Below are 18,620 nucleotides of genomic sequence, written 5' to 3' on the forward strand. Positions count from 1 at the left end.
AACTGACAGCCCTGTTCTCCTGTCCCCCGAGTAGCAGGAGAACAGGGCTGTCAGTTTCACTCACCTGGCGCTGGGTTCAGCCAGGGCGGCAGGAGAATGGGAACTGTAAGCTTCACTCACCCCGCGCCGGCCTCAGCCCATGGGCTGAACCCAGAGCGGAGTCTGTCAAACTGACAGCCCCTGTTCTCCTTCCACCAGGGTGGCAGGAGAACGGGAGCTGTCAGCTTCACGCACCCCACGCTGGCCTCAGTCCATGGGCTGAACCCGGCGCGGGGTCTGTCAAACTGACATCCCCCGTTCTCCTGCCGCTCACTGGCAGCAGGAGAACAGGGCTGTCAATTTCACACACCCCCTCAGCGGTGCCAGCCTGTCTGAGGTCACGAACTGCTCACGAACATGACAAACTGGGCCAGAAAGTCATGGAGTTCACGGAAAACACAGCCCCACTAACCGAATTTTCCTGAACCACAAACCAGCCTAGTTCATGCGGTTTTTTGGTTCGTATTGTGGTTCGTGCCCACCGCTAGTTAAATGCCGCCTAATAGAATTGAAATGTGATGAGTCCTGTCAGGTGGTTTGGCAAACTTGGGAAAGAGGTTCCATGTAATCAGATATCCACTGGCTTGTCCTTGCCTTCAGTTGACATGTTTGATTCCGATTGTGGATGTTCTATGTATCTATTGGCACTTTTCTAGTCATCTTAAATTGTTTTAATACTGACAATTTTTATGTCTCATTATTGTTTCAAAGTTCCAAATCATATCCTTTATATCTTAGCTTTATTTTTAATAATGGCTACAGGTTCAGTGACTGCAAAATACTTTGCGTAGCACTGGGTCTTCCATGTCATTACAAAGACAACATAGTTTTATAGTCAAAGATAACTGAGCACACAAGTTAAAAAGTCTGTTGATTTCTCTGCAAGGTGCACATCCTCTGTCACTTTCAGAGGGATACTCTCCTTTTTAGGAGTTAGTTTTTGGAGGGAGACACAATAGGGTTGTAGTGTGAAGAAGGAAGCAGAAATGCCCCATTCTGCAAGTTGATTTATATTCACATTTGTTGGAATCCAGTCCATAACCTGTTTTAGCTATTTATTAAAATATTTCTCTACTGTCTTTGCACAAGTGAAGAAAGAATATCTGCCATACCACCTTTCCATAAAAAAGCCCATGCTTGTATATGAAGGAATTTGTAAATCATAAAGCATGCATTGCAACACAATACCTGGATATTATAGTAAATATATATCTTCATATGCAAATAGAGATGCAATGCTTTCAAGATAATACACTTTATTTTGGGAGAATGGTTTCTCCCATCCTCTTCCAGAGCCAGTGTGGTATAGTACTTAGAGGATCACACTAGGATCTGGGAGACACAGGTTTGAGTCCCTGCTCTGCCATGGAAGCCAGTCACACTCTCTCAGCCTAACCTACCTACCTGTTGTGAGGATAAAACTGAAAAGGGGAGTGATATAAGCCTCTTTGGGTCCCCATTAGAGAGAAAGGCAGAATATAAATAAAGTAAATAAATAAATCTTCCATTTCTTGTTATGGTAGAGGACAGAATAAAGGTATTTTCCCTTTGTATACAAGCAGTTGGCTTTGTGATTTTGGCAAAGGCACCAGTTTTACCCTTGAATCTGTACTTAGTTTGATTTTAATGAAACTGATAACATACAAATAAGTTGATGACTGTGGGATAATGGCTTGAACTTTTGTCTGACTCCACTTAACCTTCCGATTTAAAATTGTCTTGATCTGCAATGGCTGCCACTTTATTCCTGCTTGCCTCTGTGCAAGCTAGTCTACCCTGGTTGTTGTGGGTTTTCCGGGCTGTATTGCCGTGGTCTTGGCATTGTAGTTCCTGACGTTTCGCCAGCAGCTGTGGCTGGCATCTTCAGAGGTGTAGCACCAAAAGACAGAGATCTCTCAGTGTCACAGTGTGGAAAAGATGTTGGCAGGTCATTTGTATCTACTCAGGAGGGGTGGGGTTGAGCTGAGTCATCCTGTAAGAGTTTCCCAGGGTGTGGAATGCTAATGGCGGGAGGCTTCACTGTATCCTGAGGAGGTTCTTTTGCATATGGATTGGGGCTTGATGTGCTAATCTTCTCTGCAGGGCTATTGTTGAGTATAGAGTGTTTTGTTAGCCTGGTGTTTTTCAGAACTGGAAACCATGCTCTGTTCATTCTTAAGGTTTCTTCTTTCCTGTTGAAGTCCTGGACACCAAAATACTGGACAACACTTCCAACTACTTTGTCAGACTGCACAGGGAAGCCATTGAAATTCACAAGCATAAGCAAAACTTCAACAGGAAAGAATAAACCTTAAGAATGAACAGAGCATGGTTTCCAGTTCTGAAAAACACCAGGCTAACAAAACACTCTATACTCAACAATAGCCCTGCAGAGAAGATTAGCACATCAAGCCCCAATCCATATGCAAAAGAACCTCCTCAGGATACAGTGAAACCTCCCGCCATTAGCATTCCACACCCTGGGAAACTTACAGGATGACTCAGCTCAACCCCACCCCTCCGGGGAAGTAGAAATGACCTGCCAACATCTTTTCCACACTGTGACACTGAGAGATCTCTGTCTTTTGGTGCTACACCTCTGAAGATGCCAGCCACAGCTGCTGGCGAAACGTCAGGAACTACAATGCCAAGACCACGGCAATACAGCCTGGAAAACCCACAACAACCATCGTTCTCTGGCCGTGAAAGCCTTCGACAATACATCTAGTCTACCCTGTATGAATTTATTAATTAATTTGCTTGTATTCTTTATCTTTCTGTTACTCTTAAGAATTTCATAGCAGTGCACAGGGTTCTTTCTTCTATTTTATACAATAAACCTGTGATTTTAGGTTGAGAGATAGTGAGCGAGCTAAAGGTAGTCTAGTGACTCTTACCCCCCAAACTGAGCTAGTCTTAGCCCACTTTGTTTCTGAAAATAGAATGTACTGCCCTGATGTAGTTGCACTGGTGTAGCTAGGCTAATTTCTTTGTGCTGGTATGTGTTGGTTGGGGAGACTTTGGCTGCCTGGTACAAGATGGAGGCTAGCATCCTCAGATCAGTGCAAAACCACTGAGTCAGCAGCCTAGTCAACTGAGCTGCTGCTTGCTGTTAGAAGGAAGTGGGCCTTAACAGATATAACACCAGATGGGTTCACTGTGCATCACTTCCTTCACATTTTTGCTCAAATGGGAGAAAAAGAACATTCTGATTAAAAGATGGAATTACTAGCTTTAACAACATTATTTAAGTGCTTAAGTTTAGTTATGTAGAGCTCTACAGGATCTTTTCACCATATTGTGAAAGTAATTGTAGCGTGTAATATATAATTATATGTAATATGTAATTATTTAATAGTGAATTGTAAGAAGTATTATAAAGGTAATTAAAATGTTTTTCACATTATATTCTTAACTTCCTGTATCACCTTTCCTTAATGTTACAAATTAATTCTTGGAAAACATAATATATATTCTCATTTCTTTAATTTATATTGTTCCTAGGTGGAGGTTTGGCAATTGGAACGCTTCTTCTTATAGGTTAGTATAACATTTTCTAATATGTTATGTCATACCTGTTTCTTTAGCATTTATACAGTCATAGTATTATCTTTTAGTTTGTAGAAGAATTATCTGAAAAAAGTACCACTTTTTCAGAGGAATTCTCACTAAATGATATTGTGAATCAGTGTGTATCATAAAACATCAGCTTTCCCCACACAGGTTGTTTTGTGTTCATTGGATTATTTTTGTTCCCATATGATGTCAAATTTAAAATAATTTATTCTGGAAATATAGTGTGTGTTTTAGGATAGCTCTTTCAGATAACTGGGAAGGTAAAGATTATGATGCAATGTTAATGTAATACTAGTCAAGCAATGAGGAGTGGACCATAGGCTTATGCATTTTCTTTTCCTCCTCCTCCTTACAGTACAACTCCCAAATAATTTCCCTTTCCAGCTTTAGCCATGCTTATCATTGTGTGTAATTGTAACTAGAAGATTGTAGAATCATTTTAACTAGAATATGTTAGACAAGTCCTGATTAGAAGTTAATTTCAGGTGGGTAATCATGTTTCAGGTGGGTAATCATGTTGGTCTGCAGTGGAAGAGCAAGAGTTGAGTTCAGTAGCACCTTAAAAACCAAGAAGTTTATCAGTGGAAGCTTTGAGAGTCAGAGCTTGTCTCTCATGAAGCGAGATTTGGCTCTCAAAAGTTTATACCCTTGAAATCTTGTTGGTCTTTAAGGTGCTACTGGACTTGAATATTGCTTGGTTAGGAGGGAATTCTGGTTAACATAAACAATATTAAAAACTTACATGACAGTACTAAGAAAACATTTTAACTATTATGCTATCTTTCCCTACCCTTCACTGCAGCTACTACCCCCAGAAGTTGTCTGTACCATTTCTGGTCAATGACACATGGTCATCTTGTGTTGTTTTTCCAGGTGTGAACCATGATATTGTGGAATGTGTGTGGAATTAACTTGTATTTATCACAAGGGCCACTCTCATAAGAAGTCTTGCTTGCAGATTCATAGTAAATAAATAAATTAAACAAATGGAGGAAGAATAGCAAACTGTACACAGTGATTTAGTTCAGATGTAATGTCTAACTAGGAACGAGTCTTGTATGTTCCCTCCTTTCTCCACTGTTTGATGGTACTTGGCATAGCTTGCTATTAGCATCCACACAAGGCAAACTATGGTTTGTACAAACCATAGTTTGCCCAGTTTGGCCATAACCAGGGTTAGGTTATGGCAACTGAAAATCTGAAATAATAGCAGTGCAGGAGGAGAGGAAGGAGCATGTCAACCAAAATTTATTCAAACCATAGTTTAATGTTATATTTGATCCAGGCCAATATGCCAGCGTAATCATTATTGTGGGATTTGAAGAAAGTGAATTTTGGTCTTGAGAGTGAGTCTGATGCATGTGTCCATGGGAAGAGGTGTTGGTGTAATCATAAGAAATGAGTCCTGAAAGAAAAAGTTTCCTGCAGCTTATAGCTATACCATCTTTGTCTTCATATTGCTGACAGGCTTGCATCTTTGCAGAAACCTATTTGTCCATGACTGCTTTAGTCTTGTAAAGTATAATGTCTTTCCAGCAGAGCCCTAGAGTGCCAAGTGTTGCCATTTTAGGACTAATCCTAAGTGCACAGTGTACTCCAAACAAATGTTAAGGATACGTTATTTTTTAGTAATCAGATTTAATGCAAATGCCACAGTGTGTCTTGAAAGATCTTTTTAAAATACTGCAAATTTAAAAGGGACTTTCTTATCTTAATATTTTCTTGCATCAAATGACAGTGCAAAACAAAGCCACCTGGAGAATTTTTTCTAGAGAGAATGTGTGAAGCCTCCAGGGCCTGGTGCTTCAGGAGGAGTGGATCTTTCCACAGTCCAAAAGATCAGTCAGCATACCAGAAATGTATGGACTGCCCTTTAATTGCTTAAATCATTTAAAATTCCAGTTTCAGAGCTTGGAACCATTCTGTGACCAGTACTCCGCTAGCAATTATGTGACTCCAGCTCATTAATAGTGGAAAATAGACAGGCTGCTGGTGTCTGAAATAAGGTAGTTAGATTAGGAGAAGGTGGCAGTGTATTAGTACATTTCTAGTATCATTCACTGACATAGTGAATCACTTTAGTTATTGTACTGTAGGTATTTTTAAAAGGTTGCTAGTGTATAGATAATCTTTGGGGGAAAGTGGAGGTACTATCTAGATCTTGACATTTTAAATAGGAAATATAATTCTAAATATAATTCTAAAATATTATGTATAAGGCACAGATTATTAGAAATTGCTTTTGAAGAATGATAGTTGGTATTGTAGCTGCATTTTTAGAATGGCTTGTCAATAATTCAGACAACTATAAGATCCTGTCATGAGATTAGTGTAGACAAGCTTTCTATGTCATGAGATAGCATCTGTCAGAGTTAAGCCTATTTTTTGTCTTGTGTTTTTCTTTTTTTTTTCTTTTTCTAATATTTTGCTAGTTCTATCTTTTCGCTCTAAAATTCTTAATAAAATTTATTTTAAAAAAAGTTAAGTCCCCTGGGAGTATGTTACAACATTTTACTCTCAAATGCTTTAAAAATGTTTTTTAAAAATGAATTATCTAAAGCAAGAATAAATTGCATTATCCTTAGATGGGCAGCCCAGTCCTAAGGCCTGGCCCGGTGCCTGCGCACGCGTGTCAACGTAAATGCAGTGCTGCTCCGCCACTCTCTATGGACTTTTGCAGGAGAGCAATGCCGGTGCTCGAGCTTGGCAAGGCAAGGCATGGCCACCACCAAGATCACCCAACTGCCATTCCCCTGACAACCCTGCCGACACCAGCCAATGGTCACACCACCCTCCTGACAGGTGTGCGAGGAGCAAGTAGTGGCACAGCCGATGGAGAGGCTGCAATCTCCGCTGCCCACCAATACCCCCTATCAGGGAGCAAGCATCCCTGCGGGGGGGGGGCACAGGTAACACTGAAGGTGCGGACAGGGCACCCACCTTCTCACCTGTCCAACCCTAATTTCCAATGAGGGCCAGACCAGCGGCTGCAGCTCCACATACCTGCAAATTCCACCCCCCACACCGCCGGAAGAAACAGGTTCCTCCTCCCTGAAAAGTGGGACCAGAAAGGCTGCAAAAAAATAAAGAGGGACCCAGCACCCAGGGTCAGCCCCCCCAAGGTCCAGGAGAGGCAGCTTTGTAGAGACGAGTGGGAGTGGGTGCCACAACAACTGACAGTGCTGTCCATTGGAGACTGTCGGGGAGACAGGCAGGACCATTGGGTATAATGGGAGCAACCAATGCCCCTTGACTTGCAGCAGTTCCATTACACATTACCACATTGAATAAGTATGAGAATGCGAGGTAGACCTCGCGAGCCATGCTCCAATCCCAGGATGATGCCCGGCAGAATGGAGTGATGGCCTGTGGGACCAAAGAAACTGCTCTGGGGGCTACCATCCCACTCCCCAGGACAAGATCCCTGGAGTCCATCCCTTGCTCCACAAAGGGCAAACAGAAGACATGTATGGCTTTGCAGGGGAAGAGCCCCTGAGATTCCAGGACATTGCTTCATATCCCCACCCCCGGCAACACCCTCGCTCCCTGCATACAGAGGTTCTCTGCCTGGCTTATTAGATGCCAGAGAGCTGTTGGAGAATGGGAATCCTCTGTGGCACCACCACCACCCTGCCATACACACACAGGCTGCACTCCAAGTCCCACCCTGCTGTATGCTGTGACCCTGGGTGGGGGAAGAGGGAGGGAAGCTGACTGGGGCTGGAGTCTCTAAGGTGCAACTGGTCACCTGCTCCTTTGGTCTGCAGAGCCATACAAAGGCACGGAGCTACCTAGACTCTTGTTGGCACCATCTCATCCCAGCCCAGAGTCAGAGACCAATCTCTTCGAAGTGTGAAATGGCATCTCTTCAGGGAAGTGGAGGGGGGGTCATGTCATCCAAATGCAAAGAAACAGATGGAAAGTTGTTATTCAAAACAAATTTTATTGAACTGCGAAACATGAAGAGGGTGTCTGGACACGTGGATTCCCAGTCATCCAGAGGGATTGCTGGGGGCTGGAACAACCATGCTACTTGGCCTCCCTGACAGGCCATGAACTGCCTGAAAGGGAAACAGACATATCTGTGGCAAGGGGAACGGGCCCGACCCAGTCTGCAACATCCTGGATGTCCATGGCAGGGCGAGGGGCAGGGGCAGCAGCAGCACCGGCTCCATTGTCACGGCCACTGCTAGAAACCAGATGATGCATGCCCCTCCAGCGAGAAAGTTCCCCTCACACGTATCTTGGTAGTCTGCTCCCATGGCTGCAGGAAGCTCTGATCTGTGAGGGAGAGAATCTGGGGACTGTGTGGCTGCCATTGACAGTGTGTTACAAGAGCGAGCACCCAGTCACCCACACCTACAGCAGCACTCTCTCCCCTGCCTGAGGCGGGGAACCGGCCAAGAGTGTTTGCTCAGAACCAAGGCATGCGCCCTCAGAATCCGTTTGCCCCGTAACAGCTGTGCCAGGTGTAGCTTGTTAAGCATCTTCCTCCTTGGCAGGCACGGGCCAGCCCTCCCTCGCAAGTTTCATCCGCAGAGGTTGCTATATGAGAAGGTGCGGAAGAGGGGAGGAGGGTGTCTGGTGTGAGCGAGCCAGGGTGGCGGCCGCTCCAGCTTTTTCTTACTTGTCAGAGCATCCTCGCCCTTCCCCGAACCAGGACTCAGGGGCCAGTGACACTGCAAAGTAACTCAGGTGGTGGTTATTAGTAAAACAGCCTGAACTTAGCTCTCCTCCCCAGATCAGTGCAAGGTACAACTGTTTTTCACAAAGTTCCCACAGCACATTCTTCCTCCTCCACCATGTGCGCTCTCTCCCACCTTGTGCTCTAAGTCCCCACAGGTGGGAGTAGCCAGGCAGAGTCTCTGGCTGCCCTTCTTCTATTTACCTGAGTTCATGGGCTCCCTGGCCTGACCTTACCTCAAAAGCTACTATGGGCAACCCTGGTAAACAGATATATAGGACAACAAACCAAGGCTCAATACAGTCAAAACCCAAAAGGTATAATTCAATTTTACATGTTATAAAATGCAAAAGTGCTACAATTTCATATATACATGCAAAAAGTCATAGGATTACAAAAGTGCATAAGTACAGCGTCCATTCATTAATCAATGTAAACAAATTACAAAATACAAATCTTCAATTGTCCGGAAACAATCCAACAATTAAAGTGCGAATGCTACAATTAGTAAGGAGAAGTCGGTAGGTAGGAGATCGTGCCGCCAGAATGTTGCAATGACAGTCCATAAAATCAATTATATATACAGAAAAAGCGCCGACGGGGGTTTGCAGGCAAATGTAATTAACTCGTTTCGTGAGGACCACTCCTCACTTCCTCCTGGGCGTAAGATCTTTCGGACTGAACGTACTGCAATGAAGAAAACACAATCCACAAGCTTGCTCATAATTATAAGAGACTAACAATATGTAGTTACAAAGGAAAAAAAACTTAGTGTGTCGTAAGCACAAAAAACAAGGTCTCCCACCACTCCTCCACAAGCGTGATTCACGGACATGCAACAAAGAAAGGACTACTGCTAATTAAGTCTCCACAAGGGGGAGGGGCCAAAAATCTATGGAGGATCTTTGCAAGGGTCCGAAAACTTACAGAAAACACGAAAAATCAATCTCTGAATTTAAGCCATTTGGTGCCAAGGAGTTTAAGCCAAAAATCCATTTGGATTCCAAACGTAGCAGCAATTTTGTCTGATCCAGAGCGAAGGGGCAGTCTGAATGATCAATTACCGAGACTTTGAAGTCATTTGAAAGATGTTTCTGCTCATAAAAGTGGGTTACGAGGGGTGCCTCCCACACTAAATTCCTAATTCTAGACAGGTGTTCTTGTATCCTGACTCTTAAAGGGCGCGTGGTACTTCCTATATACAGTAAGGGGCACTTACACTGAATGACGTATATCACGTTATTTGACTTACAGTTCGAAAAGAAATGTGTGTGGGGGCGATGGTCAGGGATTATTTGTTCTATTTTTACCATGAGGCTACACACGCTGCAAGAGCCACATGTGAAATGGCCCGATGGCAAATTACTTGAACAGGGGCTGCCGGAAAATTCCGATCTCATTACAATGTCTCCAATTGACCGCGTGCGTCTAAAACCAACTGACAGCCCCAGTTCACATCCTTTGATGCCACTGATAATATGCCAGTGCTGTCTAATGATAGAAACTATCTTCGGGGCCAATGGCGTATACTCCAGGCCCCATTTGATTTTGCTGTCCATCCTCCTGCATCTCGGTGTTAATAAGTCAGCCCGGTCAGTGGCAGCTGAGGCTCGTTTGGCTTGTTCGATGACGTGCTGTGGGTAACCCCTTGCTGCAAAACTATCTTCTAAAGCACGACCACTAGATCTATAAAAGCGTGTGTCAGTAGAATTCCGTTTTAGCCGCAAGAACTGTCCCAAAGGGATATTGTCCTTTAAACCCCTCAAGAGGGTTTCAAGAGAAATGGGGTGGAGGGATGTTGGACATCTCGTAATAGGAGAGCATCCTGTACCACCAATCTTGCCTCATCATGCCTCATCATGCGGGATGGAGGTATATAAAGACCTAACATCAAGAGACATTAAGTATACCTCTGGCGGTACCTCCACAGCTTCAACAAGAGAAATAAGAGACATAGTGTCCTTCAAATAGGCGGGTGTATCTGAAACTAGTGGCTGCAAGAAGTGGTCTAAATACCGTGATAAGGGTTCCAGAATAGAATTGGAGCCAGAAATAATTGGGGGGTTTAAAGGACAATATCCCTTTGGGACAGTTCTTGCGGCTAAAACGGAATTCTACTGACACACGCTTTTATAGATCTAGTGGTCGTGCTTTAGAAGATAGTTTTGCAGCAAGGGGTTACCCACAGCACGTCATCGAACAAGCCAAACGAGCCTCAGCTGCCACTGACCGGGCTGACTTATTAACACCGAGATGCAGGAGGATGGACAGCAAAATCAAATGGGGCCTGGAGTATACGCCATTGGCCCCGAAGATAGTTTCTATCATTAGACAGCACTGGCATATTATCAGTGGCATCAAAGGATGTGAACTGGGGCTGTCAGTTGGTTTTAGACGCACGCGGTCAATTGGAGACATTGTAATGAGATCGGAATTTTCCGGCAGCCCCTGTTCAAGTAATTTGCCATCGGGCCATTTCACATGTGGCTCTTGCAGCGTGTGTAGCCTCATGGTAAAAATAGAACAAATAATCCCTGACCATCGCCCCCACACACATTTCTTTTCGAACTGTAAGTCAAATAACGTGATATACGTCATTCAGTGTAAGTGCCCCTTACTGTATATAGGAAGTACCACGCGCCCTTTAAGAGTCAGGATACAAGAACACCTGTCTAGAATTAGGAATTTAGTGTGGGAGGCACCCCTCGTAACCCACTTTTATGAGCAGAAACATCTTTCAAATGACTTCAAAGTCTCGGTAATTGATCATTCAGACTGCCCCTTCGCTCTGGATCAGACAAAATTGCTGCTACGTTTGGAATCCAAATGGATTTTTGGCTTAAACTCCTTGGCACCAAATGGCTTAAATTCAGAGATTGATTTTTCGTGTTTTCTGTAAGTTTTCGGACCCTTGCAAAGATCCTCCATAGATTTTTGGCCCCTCCCCCTTGTGGAGACTTAATTAGCAGTAGTCCTTTCTTTGTTGCATGTCCGTGAATCACGCTTGTGGAGGAACGGTGGGAGACCTTGTTTTTTGTGCTTACGACACACTGTAAGTTTTTTTCCTTTGTAACTACATATTGTTAGTCTCTTATAATTATGAGCAAGCTTGTGGATTGTGTTTTCTTCATTGCAGTACGTTCAGTCCGAAAGATCTTACGCCCAGGAGGAAGTGAGGAGTGGTCCTCACGGAACGGGTTAATTACATTTGCCTGCAAACCCCTGTCGGCGCTTTTTCTGTATATATAATTGATTTTATGGACTGTCATTGCAACATTCAGGCGGCACGATCTCCTACCTACCGACTTCTCCTTACTAATTGTAGCATTCGCACTTTAATTGTTGGATTGTTTCCGGACAATTGAAGATTTGTATTTTGTAATTTGTTTACATTGATTAATGAATGGACGCTGTACTTATGCACTTTTGTAATCCTATGACTTTTTGCATGTATATATGAAATTGTAGCACTTTTGCATTTTATAACATGTAAAATTGAATTATACCTTTTGTGTTTTGACTGTATTGAGCCTTGGTTTGCTGACCTTACCTCAGGCAACCGGGGAGCTGATTGGGCACGCAGAGGGGTGCGGCTGCCACGTGGCCACACGTTGACTGGTCCCAGTGGTAATGGCATCCTGTGTTCCACTGAGCTGCATTGAGCCGGCGATTGAGTTTTCCCTGTACAATAGGTGCCAATGGACTATGCCACTGTTTTTCACAGCGTGAGTTTCCGCTACTGCAGTGGGTGTGCCTGGGCCTGGAGCAGCTTTGGAAGCTGAATAAGTTGTGCCCCACCCACCAGCCCGCCCTCCCCCCGTGCCGGCACAGGGATTTACACCTCGCTCCCACCTCCATCCAACCGCCTGTCCTGGGGATTATGCCGGTGTAAATGCGAGTTACGATGACATAAACCTTCGTTCACTCCCTGAGTGTTTTCAAAAGGTGCAGCTTTTCACAACATGGAGAAACAGGTGTGAACAAAGCTCAGTACTTCTTGCAAGGAACAAAAATGTTCAGAATGCTTAAATACCACACAGGTTTTGCCTGGGGGAAAAGCATCTTCTGAATGTTAGAGGAAAATGCCTAATTATGGGCATAGAAATCAATCTGAAATTCCTAAAATAGGTCAAGTAATTGCTTTTACTTTGGTTGAATATTCAGGAATAAAGCTGATACTGTGTTTGTATGTTTGTTGAGAATAATTCAGCAACTTTAATATCCCTGTCATTTTCCCTTTTTCTATTGAAGATGTGATTATCTGATTCTGAGTTTCTAAAATGCAACTATATTTTAATAAGAAAAAAATAGAAATACAGATTCTTGCATTGCTGTCATTACTTTAATTTTTGTGAGTCCATTATTTTGAGGGAGGTCTCTAGTTGTAAAAAGTTATCATACAAAAGGGGGTTTTGTTCAATATTTGAGGTCAGGGTTGTTTTTTTTACACTGAAACTTTTAGTTAAAGGCAGGACTATTCTTGTTCTGTCTAAGCCTTGGAGTAATCTCAGCTATTTTAATTAGCTATCTTTTTTGTTTTAGGTATGTAGTTTAACCTGTCCATTATAGAGAACTCTTCACTTGTCAACATAATTTTCTTTATCCCCTTTAAAAAGTTGAAAAGGTTATCTCTAGAAAAGTACAAAACGGTGATTTGCTAAATATAATTATATGAACTATAAGTTGTCAAAATGTACCTTCCTGCTGAATGGCAGTATGCCAAGCACTGTAACATATATGTTTACCAACTTTGTATTGATATGTGCTAATTAAATACAAGTGAGTCACAGATTATTGAGTTTAATGACTGCTGTGGACATCAGTAAAAAATTCTAGATGGAATTTAGATGGTTGAAATGATAAAAACAATCCCATAGCCTAGAGCAATTTATGTGAAGAGTTCTGTAACTTTGAAAATGCTGACCTTGGTTCACACTATTATTCTATAATGCTGAATAATGGTGATGAGAATAATAAATTAATACTGATGGATTGTGGCAGGTGCTCAACCCCTCTAAGGCAACTTGTCTAGACTGTCCGTAGAACATTGTTATTGTAAATATACTGCATGTGCTTTTCCTTTCCCATACGTTTCATATTTTATCTATAGGGGTTCTAATGATCTAATGCCACTAATAAATTTAAATCTCTAAGTATTCATTTCTGTTGTTCCATGTAGTACATATTTTAATACTTCCAATTCTTTACCAGATAACAGTCTAACATACACTTTAATAGACATGTAAACCAATAAAAAATAAGTACTAGTCCTCTACTAGACTTCTGTTAAATTATGTGCAAGTTCCTAGAGTAACGGCCTCTTTTAAATATATATAATCTTGTGATATATACAGCTTGCCTAGCCTTGAGATCTTGAATTTATATGGCTTCTGTGAGTCCTTTTAAAAACTTAGTTTTGTTAAGTTACTGTTGCAATACGATCAGCAACTACTTTTCATATGGGCCATATTTATAATTAAACAAGAATAGAGTTATTTAATAATAATAACAACAGCAACATTCGATTTATATACCGCCCTTCAGGACAACTTAATGCTCACTCAGAGCAGTTTAGAAAGTGTGTTATTATCATCCTCGTGACAATCACCCTGTGAGGTGAGTGGGGCTGAGAGAGGTCTGATAGAGCTGTGACTGATCCAAGGTCACCCAGCTGGCTTCAAGTGGAGGAGTGAAGAATCAAACCCAGTTCTCCAGTCCTACACTCTTAACCAGTACACCAGACTGGCTCTCAAACTCCCCTTGCTCTTCAGTGTGGACAGAAACAGATATTTTAACAGAATCTTTTTCTTATTTACTTCAGCTGGTCATTTCATTGGTCTTTGCATGCATTGGGGAAGCATGGCTAAGGTTTATTTAAAACTAGGATGTTGAAATTGGGAACTGCGCTTTGACTAGAAAGTAAGCACCCAGGATCTTTTCTGGATTACTCATTGTCTTTTTCTACAATATAATTAATATTGCCTGTAACCTTATTGTTTTCTACATACATTATTATAACAATACCTAAAGAACTTAAGCTTCCCGGTTACAAGTTGTATTGCCACTTACGGTATAAATAACTTTGTAAAACCAGTTCAATTCAGACTGCTCCCAAGAGGACTTTATAGCATGCTTCCACATAGTGTGTCTGGGGGGACATCATCAATGTGTTCATTTGGTGCCCATAGACCTGCTGGAAACCTTTCCACAGTGCAATCTTATTTTTGTCTCGTTAGACGTAAGAGGTGGGATATTACAGGCTGTGGAATGTAAATTGACAATAAGGGGAGCAAGAGAAGAATTTGAGGAGTGGATGGCCAAAATCCTAAATACAAACAATGAACATTTCTTTAAATATATTAGGAGCAGGAAACCAACTAGAACGGCTGTGTGATGGGCCTTTGAATGGCAAAGGAATAAGAGAATTGCTTAAGGAAAATGAGGAGATGGTAGAGAAACTGAATTAATTCTTTGCATTAGTTTGCACTATAGAAAATATGGGGCACATACCCATGTTGGAGCCACTGTTTCTAGGAAGGGCTTCTGAAGAACCAAGTTAAATTAATCAGTGATACTGATTTGTGTCATATTTTTGTGGTGTAGCATGAACCTGTAATGAGGGAAGCTTCATGGGGCGGGGTGGGGGGAGAGATTAAGGAGCAAGCCCAAAGCATACTAGTTATTTCTCAGCATGCCAGACCTCTTTGACAAGGCTTGAGGAGGTGCTAACATATCTAGTCCCACCTTTCTTCCAAGAAGGCCATGATGGTGTATGTCATTCTCCCCCATTTTCTTCTCTCTACAACCTTGTGAAAGATATTAGGCTTCAAGAATGTGACTAGCTGAATTGCACCCAGTGAGCTTCAAGGTAGAGTGGAGGAGGATAAATATGAGCAGTAATGGCCAATAAATGTATGGCTGTCTTGAATTCACATATTGTATCTGCATCAACTTTATTTAGTATCTTCTTGGATTAACTGGACTCATTTGAATCAGGTTTCAGACTTGCATTTCAGGCACAGACTCTTTTGATCATACTGATCGACAACGTTTGCTGGGAGAGACAGAGAGAATGTGACTCTCTTGGAAGCTTTCAGTACCCTGGAATCATTTGGGACCAGTTGGCAATATTGTGTGTACTATGCTACAGTAGTTCAGGTGCTACCTACTAGAGGTGAAGCTGGGGCACATGGCATCATGGCATTTGAAATAGTGGATCTCACTGGATTCTGTTTTTTCTCCCATGTTGTTGACTTCAGGCTAGGTGAGGTCATCCATTAATTTGGGGTGAGGTGCCCAATATACAAATTATATATAGCTGATTATATTTGCAGTGGATGTTCAGACCCAGCGAAATGGTGGTAGTTATGGGGTGAATGAGGACTAATACATTGAAACTCAATTTGGATAACACTGAGGTAGCGTTGTTTGATGATATGGTCATTTAGGCTGTTCTGTAAGGAGCAGATAGGTAATTAGACTTAAATATGGGAGGAGGGGCAAATCTTCTCTGTTGCATGTCATGGAACCAGCTCCCTATATAGGCATTATTTGTCCACAGGTGGCCATGTTCTAATTACTTCACTGCAACGCAACTCTAAGTGTAGCTGCCCTTGAAGACTTGTCCTGAAGCTTGAGTTGGTCCATGATAAGGAAAATAGATTGCTTGCTGCATTGGCTATAAGAGCTTTAAAATGTTTTTGCTCATTGCATGTTCGTTTCTGGTCACAATTCAAAGTGCTCATTGTTATGTATAACACTATATAGGATGCGGGAGTAAGTATCTTTTAGAGCTTTGAAGCTTATTGTTACTGTATAGTATTAAAGTTTTCGCAACATTTGTATTTGTTGGTTATGACTTGTACGTGCCTGTATTGACTTAGGCATTTTACATAGGGAGACGTGGTGTAAATATTTTAAATAAAAATCTGCAACTCACTTTGCCATGGTAAATGAGAAAAGTCCTTCACTTTGATGCAGCTGAAATGCAACAAGAGCCAGAAATGCAATAGAGCAGAAATACCTGTAAGAAACAATTGTGGGGAGGCGGGAATCCAAGGAGTGTGTGCTTTGAGTAGGAACATGAGCATTGAAGCTGGAAACAATGGACAACATCAAAAAAAGCCCCATATGAGTGCACTTTAGATCTTTTGAATAAACAAAAGTTTAGTGACCTAGAAATGAATCAATAAAAAGCTATTCTCTACGTGACAAATTGAAGAATTGAAGGATTCTTACAGAGGCATTGACTTAAACCATTCAAGATACATTGTAGAGGTTTTCTGAAACACATTTAATCCTTTGAGTACTGTAGCAGAGTGAGGTGTGTTTGTATTTATGTTGCTCTTTGAGAGTTTACTTATCCTGTTTACTGTGACTATGAGCTTAGCAGAAGAAAAAACAAAGTATTTATTTTTTTAAAGGACCATTTATTTTCTTGCATGTTCTTGTCTCTTTGAAGACCGAACATTGTAAACTTAAGCTATGAAATACAGCCATATTCACCCAACAAACGCTTGCATAATTTTTCGTTTCCATACTCTGCCTGAATTTCTTGAATCCAAATTCAGTCTGTGATCTAAACCACAGTCCTGTTTTATCCATGGCACAATTAAACTGTGGTACTTGTTTAAATCTTACTAGTCTCATTGCTTTAAATGAAACTATATCTGTCTATGTTAAACAACTTTAAGAACAAGCTAGTAGAAGCAAGCTGCCTTGGTTGAACTGAATAAAAATACTACTTGTTTATGATATTACCATATGTGCTTTGAAATGATACATTTTTTCTTGTAGAAAATAAACAGTTATATAAAAAAATTGTGTAGAAAAAAATCATGAAAGATAAATCTGTGAATGGTTCTAGCCATGATACTTAAATGGAACTTGCATGTTCAGAGGCTGTATGCTTCTCAATAAAAGTTGTGAGGGCAAATAGCAGGAGAGGACCTGGCTTTTTCCTTCCTGCACTGCTTATGCGTATTGTTGAGAACAGAGTGCTGAACCTAATGAACTTTGATGTAATCCAGCTGGACTCTTTTTAATGCTACTATTATTGATGAAACAATGAATGCTAAAGAAAGAAAGTTAATAATAATAACCACAGTAACTTCAGCAGTTTAAATCCCTGACTTTAAAAAACTGCTAACTTCATATGTTAATTTCTACATATCTTCAATATGCATTGCATTCTGCAAAATTATGGCAATTTCGTCTTTTAAAATGTATACTGTAAAATACTGAAAGAGGCCCAAAGGAAAGGACATACATACATACGAAGCTGCCTTATACTGAATCAGCCCATTGTTTCCTCAAAGTCAGTATTGTCTATCCAGATTGGCAGCAGTTTTCCAAAGTCTCAGGTAGAAGTTTTCACATCGCTTGTTTCCTTGTCCTTATTAAGTGGAGATGCCAGGAATTGGCATCTCCACAGCCCCTCCCCTTCAACAAGTGAGCAGATGACAAATATCAGGATACTAATTTCAGTTAAAAAAACATACTTTCATTCCTCCAATGTATTAGTTTAGGATCATATCAGAAATTTTCTGCTTGTAATATTTAATTGTAATGGCACATCCATTTCTTTGGCAGCACTTCATGTCACAGCTGGTGACTCATGTCCCTCACTAAAGTTGCCTGCAGCATACATCTCTGCACTCCAAGCAAAGCACCAAAATCTAAGTGTATGTTCACATCCCCTTATGTCAGATTTTAATATTTAATATCTCCTACCATTGAATTCTTGAGGCTGAAGTCCCTGTGCACCTTAAAAGATACAGAAGACTTCAGTCTTTCCTTTCTCCTTCAGTCTGAAGAAATGTCTTTACAATCTGTTTCCTGAATATGATGCAGGGTGTGAAGCCAGTGCTTCTGAATTTGGGACTTTACAAGGTCTAGAAAGGTATGATAAGCCAGCATGTTGCATGAGGTGTCCTTTTTACTTGTCAGTAAGGCCTTGATTCTATGCTATGTTGAAGTAGCACATCAGAGCATAGATCAGGGTATGTTTGTCATTTAGCACAGAAATAAGATGGATATTTTATTTTTCATATCTCAGTAAGTTCTGATCTGTAATGTCCTAGACTTCTGAACCGCAGCTGATTAAATACTAAATATTTTGTGATTCTCTTTGCTGTCTTAATGACTTATATTCAGTCATGCACTTCCAAAGACTTAAGGATGCTCCCATCCCAGAAGAGAGGGTAATGATTTCTGCGGATCTCACTCCACTTCAGACCTTGAGTTTGCTCCTGTACTGTTCCTGAGGGTCCACTAATCCCCAAGAACAAAATTTCTGGAGGATCAGTTGCCTGCTGGGGGAAGTGGGAAGTCCTACTTTAAG

The 18,620-nt window shown here is 41.6% G+C and overlaps 1 protein-coding gene across 1 annotated transcript in view; it reads left to right on the forward strand.

Moving 5' to 3' along the window:
• ELP4 (elongator acetyltransferase complex subunit 4) overlaps window positions 1–18,620 on the forward strand; it is a 371,722-nt gene that overhangs the window by 2,920 nt on the left and 350,182 nt on the right. The window contains exon 2 of the mRNA XM_054971431.1: window positions 3,523–3,558. Coding sequence (XP_054827406.1) covers window positions 3,523–3,558 — 36 coding nt within the window. The remainder of the gene's footprint in view (window positions 1–3,522; window positions 3,559–18,620) is intronic.

This window comes from Eublepharis macularius, chromosome 2 (assembly GCF_028583425.1).
Source record: "Eublepharis macularius isolate TG4126 chromosome 2, MPM_Emac_v1.0, whole genome shotgun sequence".
In the NCBI taxonomy this organism is placed as follows: domain Eukaryota; kingdom Metazoa; phylum Chordata; class Lepidosauria; order Squamata; family Eublepharidae; genus Eublepharis; species Eublepharis macularius.